Source organism: Poromitra crassiceps, assembly GCF_964638095.1.
Source record: "Poromitra crassiceps genome assembly, chromosome: 1".
Classification (NCBI taxonomy): domain Eukaryota; kingdom Metazoa; phylum Chordata; class Actinopteri; order Beryciformes; family Melamphaidae; genus Poromitra; species Poromitra crassiceps.
The window spans coordinates 105203179-105215956 of NC_139623.1; the positions used below are offsets into that span (position 1 = coordinate 105203179).

A 12778-nucleotide genomic window follows, 5' to 3' on the forward strand; every position below is an offset into this window, starting at 1 on the left:
AACACACATCATGGGAGGGTTGTCAGTGTTGCTGTAATTCTTATTGTCACCAATAGAGGGTGATAAAGGTCATGACATGCTTGCTTAATGCCCCATTAAAACAAAGCATACTTCCATGGTCCTCCTTTCAGAAAACCCTGTGTAGGGATGCATTGGCAGGAAAATCTTGGGTGAAGGAGGAACATTTTGCTTAAAAATTGTGCATAGCAGTTTGGAAATTATCTGAAAATATTCAAATTCTATTATCAGAATAGTGTTCATGTAGTAGGCTATATCACTTAAATCCCATGCCAGGCTTGGCTGCTCAGCTGTCCTTTCCTGGCAGAAACCCAGTCATCATTTTATCTGGGCTGGGCTCTTCTCCCTCCTGGCTCCCCGGTGGTGTAATGACCTTCCTCCATCTTGAGTCACTCCCATGCTTCCATTGTAGGCTGAAAAACTCATCTCGTCAAGAAGGGGGATGTCATATCACCCTCCTCTGTTCCCTCTCCCATGCTTCCTCTTACTTGCTCTTATCTTGAAGTAAATTAATAGAAAATCCCTTCTACCTTTCTCCTGAGCTCCTAATGTCTTACGTATTTTCTTTCTTACATGTCATTTGGGTCACAGGAACATTACCAGGACACTGTGACTCTGACTTGCTGGTTGCTTGTCATGGTGATCTATTGCAGCTTTTTATTTTGTTACACTCATTGTTAGTCACTCTGGATAAGAACATAAGCAAAAAAGTCTATAATCATAACTGTGGAGCGCGCTCATTCAGTCGTAATCAGTACCTCAAATACTTGGGATAAAACCCTGTCTGGTAACAACACTGACTCATTTCTGTCCAAACTGTGGCAATTTGTGCTTCAAGTAGACAAAGTAATTATGGTGAATTTGGTACGCTTTGTCTACCCTGCACACATGGAGACACAAAGTCAGTAAACCACAAAAACACAAGAGATTGTTTTTCTTCTTTTTTATTACAGCATTTTCCAAACACTATAAAATGGCCTGGAGTCACGACGCTTCAAGTCCAGCCATGCAAAATATTGCAAGATCGCTCGTGCATGTGTCACTCTATTAATCAATGTCAGCATTTCAGTAGGTCTGCGTTGCTGCAATGAAATTAGTTTTGATCTGATTCAGCAAAGTGAAATGCTTACTCATTCACTTACTAAATGATTGGGTCAGACAGTTAATTCACGTGCAGGTCAAATAGCAGGTTGGAGCATATAGGGGCTGGAGTCTTTAGAGAGTGTTTAGACCTGGAAGTCTTGTGAGGTAGGCTACCATATGCACCCGATAGCACTGTTATGTTGGTATGGTCACATTTGTGAATCCAATTAAATTAGCCTACTTAGGCTTTATATAGGCTATTTAATCCTGATTTAAAGAGGTGATACAAAAAATTAACAATTCTTTGCAAGATAAGGTTATAGATTATACTGAGGGAAGCTAATGGAAGGATGATAGAAGGAGGAATGAGGTAGGAGGTTTTGAAAATAGCACTGGTAATGAGAATTGTGAACAAAGGTCTGATTTTTTTACAAAAATACAGAGTAATTTCCTTTGTCTTTGAAACTTGTGAGAGAATGTCTGCATATATCATTTTATATCCATATGAAGTGGTGCAATGCAATATAGAATTGGAGATGCCAAGTTTGTCAAAGTTACAAGAGGAAGACCTGTAAAGAAGAACAAGGTGAGGAGGAACACTTTTTATAAAAGTTTGTCAGATCTAGGAGTTTTATCATTTTCTCTTAAACCTTTTTTTTGGTCATAATAAGAACCACCAGCTATAATCACAAAAGCAGTTTTACAGTTCCTGCATGATTCAGAGCTGTGTTTGTTTTATCCTTGTCCTGCGGAGGGCGCCCAGTAGCGTCTACACGTTCTTTTAATACATCCATGGTTGAACCTGTATGGATTCCACTATGAAGAAGACATCAAACTCCAGTAGGTGGCGGTAATGCACAAAAAGCTGTTTGCCAACCGCCATAAAACAATAGTAGAAGAAGAAGAGGAGCCAAAGGAGCCGCGTTTACACTGCCGGAAATTGGATAGACGAAGAAGAAGAATAAGGAGGAGGAGCGGCTGAATGTTTGAAAGTGGCGGGTCAAACATCAGAGGAAGAGGGTGTAGCGTTACATGTCTGAGTTTAACTTTAAAAGGTAAGTTAACGTTATATTGCGTTTTATCGAGGTTGTTCGATACTCGTGCTATTGTCTGTTTACTAGAACCATTGCATACAGTGGATTGACACGGTAGAGGAAAAGAAGAACGTCTTTTTAAGTAGCAAAAAAGGCAGCTAACTACGTTAGCTTCGTTAGCCTGACAAATGTGGTTGCAAACTGGCTACCATTGGTGAACGCCACTGTTCGGGTTGAAATTTATTTAGGCTATGTGAGTAGGCTACCCGGTAATCATCATCTGACGAGTGCTAACGAGGGGGGAATGGCCTGTTTGACAGTTGCGCCACACGGCATTTCCTCGCCCTGTTCGATATGTGGAAAATAAACATTCCCAGTTCCCAGTACTGTTAACGTAACGTTAACACTTGACATTCAATAACTGTTAAGAAGCAACATGGTGACGTTGGTTAGTTGATTGTTGTGTCAGTGTGACAAGATGCATTACCAGCCATCATCAATTGGAAGTAAGTTATTGTTGATTAGTAAAACGGGGCAAGTGGCTGGTTATTTCTGGGATAAACAATTCTATCCTTTGTGGCTTGTAGACAAATGAGTCTGGTTCGAATGTTGATAATGAATTGCTTTCTGTGTGCAACTGCAAACCCCTGGACTGTGCAGCTTTTATAGCCACTGACATACATATAAGAAAGTAGAATAGATCTTCTGTTATGTCTCTACTTCCATGATGTTGCAGCAGTTTATTGCAGCATGTTCCTGCCTCATCAAGGCACATGTGTGTGTCAAGAGCCTACAGTCCACTTTATCATCAGAAATAGTGTGGCAACATGAGAATCAATCTGGGATCAACTGGTTTTGTCCAAGATGGCAGTGTGCCAGTGAATTATGGCCCAATGCCCAGTTTTTAACCATTCGATTATTTGCGACAATGTAAAAATATTCAGTATTCATTTACTGGTAAACAAGAAAAGATAAGGAAATGGGCAATATAGGATAGCCCAAAGGCTTCCTTCAAGACAATGCTGTTATACATTTGTATTAAGCCACTTTCAGAGATGACATCTGTCCCAATGCACTCAAAAATGTGTAGAAATCTTGACAATGTGCCAGTTGGCAAAAAGCATCTGTTAAAAAATTGCCTCAGATATGATGCTTTACTACTTAGGTAGGCTATATAGAAAAAAAGCAGTCTATTAAGCAGAGACACTAATTGTCTCCAGACTCTGCACTAAATTAAATCCCAAGTAAGAATATTCATTAGCAATAGCTGCACATTTTCGCACAAATGTCACTCCTCTGCTCACTCTAAGTACTACTCCGTCTCCTCGATCTTTTACTACTCAGGTCAACAACATTTGAGGAAAAATCTCCATATCAAGTTTCAAAACGTGCCATGGTGTTACCTGATGAACTAATCATATTCACCTTCTTATATACTTGGTCTCATTTTGATAATCCTCTTGTTTTTCTTAGGTATTCGTTCTTGCACCATGGCAAATGAGGATGCAAAGGTGATCCCAGTGCGGGTCGCCTTGCGATGCCGCCCATTGGTACCCAAAGAAATCAGCGAGGGATGCCAGTGTTGTCTCACATTTGTGCATGGGGAGCCACAGGTCAGCATCCAACAGCAGTGCCAGAAATACATACCGTACATACATACATACACACACACACACACACACACACACACACACACACACACACACACACACACACACACACACACACACACACACACACACACACACACACACACCTTTATTTAGCTGATAAAGTTCAATAATGGTCTCATCAGCCTCATTATGCTTATTATTTATCACTTAATTGATCGCCAAAGTCAATGTCACAATGTGGCTTACTTGTAAAGGATTAAGTGTGAACAGAAAGCAGCACTACGGGGGGCATGGTGGCTTAGTGGTAGAGCTGTCGCCTCACAGCTAGAAGGTCCTGGGTTCGATTCTCACCTGGGACGCTGTGAGCACTGAAGGAATGCGTGCCCGTCCGCATGTCCCCGAGTGCCCACCGCCCGGGTGGGGTCGTCAAAAAGGGCCTTTCTGTGTGGAGTTTGCAGGAAACCTGGGGGTTTCCTTCATATAGGAACCCCTCACTAAAAACATGCAATATCCTCGTTGCTAATGTGGTTCCTCGTTCCTCGTTATGGGCGCCTGTTCGGAGGGAGGGGAACTGGTTGGAATAGCGTGAACCTCCCACGTGCTATGTCCTACCGGTGAAGCTTCCCCTGTCAGGTGAAAAGAAGCGGCTGGCTAACTGCCCATGTCTTCAGAGGAAGCATGGAGCCAGTTTCAGCTCTCCCCAGATCGGCAGAGGGTGCAGTAGCAACCAGGATAAATAAATTAAATTAGCACTAATGGGAGAAAGATCTCAGTTTAATTTTCAATAGAGGACTATGAATTTGAAGAGTTAATTTTCTCTTGGTTCTCTTTTTGTTGAAGGTGCTACAGATGCTGTTTACAAACACAGTCAGCTGATATAGTTTCTGCTGTGACATCAACAAAACAGCACATGGGTTAATTTAGTAGATGCAGCCAGGCTGAAATTACATATCAGATAATTTTACTGGTTAAAAACCCCTGACACATACCGTCATTTTAACCATTTATTAGTTGATAGATACAATCAATGCGTTTGCTGATGTGTTGTGCTAGTGTGTGTCTTAACAGGTAAAGTCTCATCCATTTTCAGGTTGTTGTTGGCACAGAGAAGGCGTTCACCTATGACTATGTTTTTGATCCCACTGCTGAGCAAGAAGAAGTGTACAGTAGTGCTGTGTCACCCTTGCTGTCTGGGCTTTTCAAAGGTAGCTATATCTTTTTGATGTGATACTTTATTGATCCCCATCATTGCTTGCATACCCTTCACAGAGGTCAGCTACAGAGCAGCGCCTCTGCAGCTGTTTTTAGGATTTCGGTCGTTTTCACACCTGTCTTGTTTGGTTCAGTTGAATCGAACTGTAGTTGGATTGTCCCCTTGGTGTATTGCACTGCGAGTATTTTCCATCCCGGCAGACTGCTAGAGTCTCCTGACCAAATCTGGGAGGGTTAGCAGCCCTATCTGGATCAGTGGAGCTGCTCAGTGGTCAGCAGATCATCAGCAGTGGTTGTACTGGTCAGCTTCCAGGTATAAATGTGTGTGTGTTTTTTTATTTATATAACCTTTATTTAAAGCAGCTACGAGCAAGATTTTCGATTGTTATTAAACAGTCTAAATTTAATATTGATGCATCACATCTTACCTCTAATGGTAGACAAGACCAACGCAGAGTAGTCTCGCTTGAACCCCGAGTGAATCGGCCAGTGTTGTCCTGACGATTAGTCTGTCTGCGGCCGGGGCAGATGCAGGAAGTGAAATGAAACGGTTTGCGGCAGCCACTTCGGCCATAACCACAAAATAACAAAATTACTTCCAAAAAAAACTGTTAGAATATAACGAGAGATGTTCGCGAGAGTAGCAAGCCCCTGCATGGCGTTCTCCTTGTTTATGGTCTGTTGCTAGGCAGAGCGAAACGGCGGAAGGCAGGCAGCTGCCGTAAACCGTTTCGTTTCACTTCCGGGTTTATCCGGCCCGCCGGTAGACAGACACAGACTCTATAATCATCAAGAGAGCAATCTCCGTTCACACGGCTTTGGTCTCAGCTACTATTATAGGTAAGATGTGATGCATCAATATTGTAATTATACTGTTTAATAACAATCGAAAATCTTGCTCGTAGCTCCTTTAACCAGGTAGGTCAATTGAGAACCAGTTCTCCTTTACAATGACGACCTGGCCAAGAGGCAGCATAAAAGGCCAATAGAAAACAAATGGACATAAAGAAAAACATAGAAACAAATAATACAATTATACACGTCATACCAATCCTAAAAGAGTAATATTTACAATATTTACGGTGACATATTAAAAAGTAAATGGCTAAAAACCATAAGGACATATATTAAGAAGCAGATTGCTAAAAGCAAGTGCAATGATCTTGTACTATTGATTGTAGTGAGTTTTTGAAAGAGGAGAGCGGAATGAGTGAGTTCAGTTTTAACTCATTGAGTGCCAGCCACTTTTGGAGAACGGACGCTCCCAGTGCCAGAGTTTCAGAGCGTTTTCAGTGATTTCTCGAGGCCCACAGAATATTGTGTGATATTACTATGTAAACACCGAACACGCAAAAAGAACGATGAGACTCTCTTCTATCATCAGCAAAAACAGGTTTATTGATATCATTTTCCGTTCTTTAGTTATCAGCCGGAGAAGATAGCTTGATTTAACCAAAAACAGCCGTTTTTTTTCTAGAAGCTGAGATAATGAGCCTTTTGTGAAATTAAACATTTCATGCACATCACTGACTGAAGCTAATATTTTCTGATGTAGTCACACCTCAAAAATAATTTCCTTCAATAGAACAGCGAAAACCAAGGAATTTTGTTTGGCAAAACAATATTTTTTAGCTGCAACCAGCAGCGCTGGCCCCTGCGTGCGCTGCTGGTTGCAGCTTCTTGCTGGTCTTGATTTACTGCTGGTGGGCATCAGATATTCTAGCTTGCGTTTGCCAATCCTGTCCTGCTGTCTGGGTCTGTCTGGGTCAGTGTTGTATGCTGCTCTGCGTGCCCCCCCCCCTCTCAACTGCACACTCCTCCTCCGTGTGGGAGTGTCTCTGGGGCTTTCTGCTGCGTTTGCTCTGCACTGAAAAGTCCATCTTTTTACAGCGTTCCGCGTGTATTTGTCACCGGCTCCCATGCTTCCAGTTGAGAATAATAACAACTAATAACAAAATCATGCGGATGGGCTATCGCAGCGGACACGGAGGTGCTCAATTGTGGCAGCAGATTGGCTGCTGCAGGCACAGCTAACGTTATGCTTCATGCATATCGATGCATACGGATGCGATGCGATTTCCGTTTCCCCAACGACTTCTTCTCTGTTTTTTCCTCGCCTTTCTGTAATCTGGAGAGCACCGTCGCCACCTAATGGGTCCCTAAAATAGCTTTTACACATTCAACAGCCACCATACTTTCACAGGAGATGGATCTGGCATTGATGCACGTCCCACCGTCAAAAAACGCAATTGACGAACATACTCGTCCTTGGCACTCTACGTTACTAAACCAATTGACGAACATACTCGTCCATGGCACTCAATGAGTTAAGGTCCGTTGCAGATGATTCCAGTCATCTGCAGCAGAAAACTGAAAAGAGGAATGAATGAATGCCAGTTCAGCAGAGAATACAGGCAGCAGTGGTGAGTGTTAAATGAAGATCCAGTCACAAAGCGGATAGCAGCATGGTAAATAACATCCAGTTTGTGAAGGAGAGTTTTTGAGGCAAACCTGTAGGCTACATCACCATAATCCAGAATTGGGAGCACTGACATTTTAACCAGAAGCTGTTTTGCAGAATGTGTAAAGGAAGATTTGTTAGGGTAAAGAAAACCAATACGAATGTGAACAGGGCGCACCTGAAAAAGAGAACGTTGTTCTCAGTGAGACTCCCCCTGTATGTATACAGGTTAAAAAATTCTTGTCCGTTTTCTTTTTGGCTGGCGTGAAACCGGACCAGCTGAAAAACGAAATAATGTATCATTCTCACATCTGGTCCGAACCAAGGAACAGGACTAGGCAGGACCTTAGTGTCTTACTTGATGGCATTTCAGTAAGGCAGGTGCATGTCAACAAGCCAATATGGGGTCTTGAATCCAGTTAATCCAGTCAAAGGATGATCTCTCACCTCCAGTCTTCCCTGCCGCCAAGTGCGGTAAAAAAATATTGTTGCTATATCATGTCATTGGCAAATGTCGTTTTATATCATTGGTTATCAGACCATCATATCATATGTCGGTGGTCAGTTGATTTACCAGCACAACGTATAGGCCTAGTGTCATTCATTTACATGTCAAGTTAATAGAGAGCTCCAGGGATGACGTATTTTTGTAGGCTGAATGCGGAAGTCCCGAACTTCCTGGTTCTTCACTGTTTCTGTCTATGGGATTTTTTTAATGAGTTTTCGGCGCGATGCTTCAAATAATGTCTGTGGGCAACGCAAGTTTAATCAAACGCGAACCAAGGTTCAGCGGGATAATCTTCACACATGAGGACCACTTTCATGAGTTTTGTAGCGTAAATGCGAGCCCTAGAAGTAAAAAGCTTGTGCTAAGCTAATCCAGAACTACACACAGTGTCGCATAGGCATCCACGCGAAGGCGCGAGAGAAAGAATTTCCGCGTTCACTCGTGATGACGTATAATATCCGTGTCGACATTGTCTCATTTAGCCGTTTGCTAGCTAGCCACCCTTTTTAACGGCACATAAAAGCTTCAAAACTCATAAAAGTGGTCTTCATGTGTGAAGATGATGTTACTAAACACTGGTTCGCATTTGATTAAGCCAGCGTTGCCCAGAGAGATTATTAGAAGCATCGTGCCAAAAACCCATTCAAAACTCCCATAGGCGAAAACTGTGAAGAACCAGGAGTGTTAGCATCGATGATTTCCGGACTCGTTCCTGGACCTCTCTATGCCGCCTAACAGTGTGCTTTTTTTCCCCTTTCTTCTTTCCTCCCTAGGCTACCACGCCACTGTGCTGGCATACGGTCAGACTGGATCAGGGAAGACTTTCTCTATGGGAGGAACTTACACATCTGCTGAAGAGAACGAGCTTTCAGTTGGAGTTATTCCAAGAGTCATCAGAAGGATCTTTCAGGAAAGAGATAAGAGGGCAGCAGATTGTGAATCCTTTCTGACAGTATCTTACCTGGAGGTCTGTGGAAATAGTTTGCTTCCTTTGTTGAGATCATTGTCTTTATGTAATTTACTAATTTACTGTGGCTCAGCTCCTAACATTCAACAAATTAGTTGCCATTGCAAGAATAAAGTAATTTGGCTTTCCCTTTTATTGTAGATCTATAATGAAGATATACTGGACTTACTCTCTGCATCTAAAGATAAACCTAGCCTCAGTATTCGAGAAGACCCTAAAGAGGGCATCAAGGTGAGTGAATTATGTTGACAAGAAAAATAAACGTTGTCACATTGCTTGAGGACATATAATGAAAGAATAGAAATGTAACCCTGAATGATTGTTCATCCGAGTGAATTGCATCCGTCTCACCTTTTTAACCAGCGTGTAGTGTACTGGTACTTCAATCAGTCAGCTGTTTAGGTTGATTGAATATATCTTGATGATCTTCCTCTCTTGTAGATCATGGGCCTGACTGAGAGGCAGGTGTTTTCTGCCCAGGAGATGGTGCGCTGTCTGGAGCTTGGCAACTCTGCTCGCACCGTGGGCTCCACAGCAATGAACGCTGCTTCTTCACGCTCGCATGCTATCTTTACCATTACGCTGGAGCAGCGCAGGGGGACAGACAAGTGAGTTTGCTTGTATTCTCTCCCTGTATAATTCCTTTATTTTTGATAATGTTAGTCCACTCTGTCTGGACAAAAGCGTTTTGTGTTTAGGGTCCAAAATTTTCTTTTTGGCTCATCTACCAATGGCAGAGGAAAATTTACTGAGCAAAACTATTTTTTGTCCGCCATAAAACTGCATCATGCATTATTGGACTAAAAATAATTACCTACATTTCTTAGTATGCAAGCTCATCTTAATGATGTTTTCAAGTTTCATTGTTGTTGTGCTGAGGACAAATGGATTTCTTCTTTGTCTCATGCATGTTTGAGGCAAACACTGCAGGTCATACTCTGGGCAATCTGGGAATCCAAGCTCGCTTCAATACCTGAATAACCAGAACTGGACCTCAACTCGCCCGGCCGCGCCCCTTATGCTAATTTTAAATAATAAAAAAAATATTGCCGCAAGCGGCCACTACAGGGGTTCAAGCCTTTTCCCAACCGCAATGACATCACAAAAAAGTGGCAGTGGTTCTGGTACATGGTCCAAATATATCCCATGGTATATCTGCCAACTTTTGCAATCATTGAACCAACGGGCGTGGAGTTATGGCTGTTATTGTGTTAGGCCATGCCCACTTTTGGCATCTGTGGCACCCCCTTTTGCTCAAATTATGTCAGAAATGCCATTCCAGATGAGGCTGAGAAGTTTGCGACCGATTACGTGAATGGACTTGATTTACCGCTATTAGATGGTTATGCCATACAAAAGAGCGGGGTGCCCACTCTCACAATCATGACAAAACTTCTGATTTTGACTAGTACATCCTCCTTGATATATCTGCTAAGTTTCGTGATCATTGGACAAACAGGTGTGGAGTTACGGCCTTTTTTGTGTTAGGCCACACCCATTTTTGGCATTTATGGTGACCCCTTTTGGTCGAATTGCACAAAGTTTGGCACACATGGTCAGACCTGAAGAAGGGCAGGGTGCTGCCCGAAACGTTACCCACTGGTGTTGCAATAAAAAACCTTAACTGGAGCCCGTGCAGTGTGCAAACTTTTTACAACTTTCTCTGCACTTATCACTGTAAGTTCTGCACCTGCCCTACTAGGCTGGGATGTGCGTGTCTCCCTTCTACCAGTGATGATATCCAAACATTGCCCCCAAGTTTCGTGACGATTTGTTAATCAGACATGAAGTTAGGACAATTTAGCTGAGAGGCCATGCCCGCTCACAAATTTAAGGGTTAATATCTTCTAAACGAAAGTCGATTTCTAAAAAGCCAAATTGTAGAGCTTGCTCCATAAAACTCTCGTAACGGACGGACCGTCTTTTATTGTCACACGAACACCACAACACATGCATGCAGCCACAACACACTCATGCTGACGGTGGCCGGTGAAAAGTGTCCTCTGCATTTAACCCATCCAGTAGGGGTGGGAATCACCAGATGCCCACGATACGATACTGAAACGATACTTGAGTCACGATACGATAGTATTGCGATACTGCGATATTTTCGATATTGCGATATATCGATATTGCGATATATTGAATATTGCGATATTTCGATATATTGCGATTTCTTACTTTTTCAACTGCAAATGATGTCCCCAAAGGAAAACTTTGTCAACATCTGGTTTATATAAGAACAATTTTCCAGTCTGTACATCTGACTTCAACCATTTTATTGCAGCAACATTGTCAAGTAGACAGACCAACAACTTTCATAAAGTCATGTCATAGTTGCATGCACCTGACATGACAAACTGAACTGTTTGTTACAGTCTACTTACAGTCCACCTTAACTGGATGTGTGTGTGGACTACTGTACTTATGTAGTTTTTGCAACTTCACTTCACTTACACAAAACATATTGTGCAGCCCATTCAGTAACTGGGGAATTTGTAAATTACTGTTATGACAAAACTGTTACTGTTAAAACAAAATGAAAATATGCTACCGTTTGTTTACTGCTGGCCTTGGAACTAAAGTTTATAGTAGCCCGGTGGCCTGGCATGGCCTGCAAAATTTTTTTTTTTTTTTTTTTTTTTTTTTTTTTTTTGCAATATCGATACTTGGCGTCCAAATATCGATACAATATCGTCAGGCAAAATATCGCGATACTGTGGTGTATCGATTTTTTCCCCCACCCCTACCATCCAGGCATGTCCTTTCCTCCGAGGGGCAGGCCAGGAGCAGTGGTCGCTTTCTCGTACAGCGCCCGGGGACCAACTTCGGATGTTGTCGTCACTGGTCGGATGACGATGACGATCTGATCTTCTGCATGTTTTTAGTGGGGGGGTTATATACGGAGGAACCCCCTGGGGGGTATGGGGAGAACATGCAAACTCCACACAGAGAGAAATATGGGGCAGCGTAAGGGACAAATTTAAGACTACTGAGAAGCCGTCGGAGGCTATATCTTTGCCAAAGCCAGCTATGGATCTGGCCAATGATATGCCAGCACCGGCAACTGAGAGACCATCGGTGAGATATGAGAAGCCGACTATTCATTTGTCTTACCAAGCAATCCACTGGATCGGCTATTGGATCGGCTGGTCATTAGCTTGGAGAGGCTAGCTACTAGCTTGGAGAGGCTAGCAACCCATTGGATCGGCTGGTCATTAGCATTTCTAATCCCACATAGGATAAGCAATAACCACGCCCTGTGGCGCCCGGATTGGCCAGGAGCAACACTGGAGGGCACGCAGCCCAGCAATTTCATGAACCAACTGAATAGCTCTTGAGAACGGACAGCGATTTCGAGAGCGGACATTGAAATGAATTATGGTCACCTACCTTCCTTAGCATAGTAATAATAATAAGCATAATAATTGTAATCTACACAATGTGTACACAATCTACAAAAACATGCAATAATATAAACGGTGTTGTGTTCACGTTCATAGCTCATATAATATAATGTATCATATCGTTAATTTCAAGCTCAATTCTTACCCAGAGAAAAGGTACAGCACTGAAAATGTAACAAGCAATAGTTTTTTAAACATCTTTATTTTAAAAGATGAAAAACCCCAGGTGCTTTAGTCCCAAGCTTCAATGCTCCTGGCCAATCCCGGCGCCACAGGGCGTGGTTATTGCTTATCCTATGTGGGTTTAGAAATGCTAATGACTAGCCGATCCAATGGGTTGCTAGCCTCTCCAAGCTAGTAGCTAGCCTAGACAAGCTAATGACCAGCCGATCCAGTGGATTGCTTGGTAAGACAAATGAATAGTCGGCTTCTCATTTCTCACCGACGGTCTCTCAGTTGCCGGTGCCGGCATATC

General features: G+C 42.7%; 1 protein-coding gene across 1 annotated transcript in view; it reads left to right on the plus strand.

Annotated features, from left to right (window-relative positions):
* Positions 1 to 2108: 2108 nt before the first annotated feature.
* The window catches only part of kif4 (kinesin family member 4), a 63828-nt gene continuing 53158 nt past the window's right edge, over positions 2109 to 12778 (plus strand). Inside the window, exons 1-6 of the mRNA XM_083643653.1 lie at positions 2109 to 2156; positions 3609 to 3748; positions 4839 to 4953; positions 8703 to 8896; positions 9038 to 9127; positions 9338 to 9504. Coding sequence (XP_083499779.1) covers positions 3626 to 3748; positions 4839 to 4953; positions 8703 to 8896; positions 9038 to 9127; positions 9338 to 9504 — 689 coding nt within the window. The 5' untranslated portion in view covers positions 2109 to 2156; positions 3609 to 3625. The remainder of the gene's footprint in view (positions 2157 to 3608; positions 3749 to 4838; positions 4954 to 8702; positions 8897 to 9037; positions 9128 to 9337; positions 9505 to 12778) is intronic.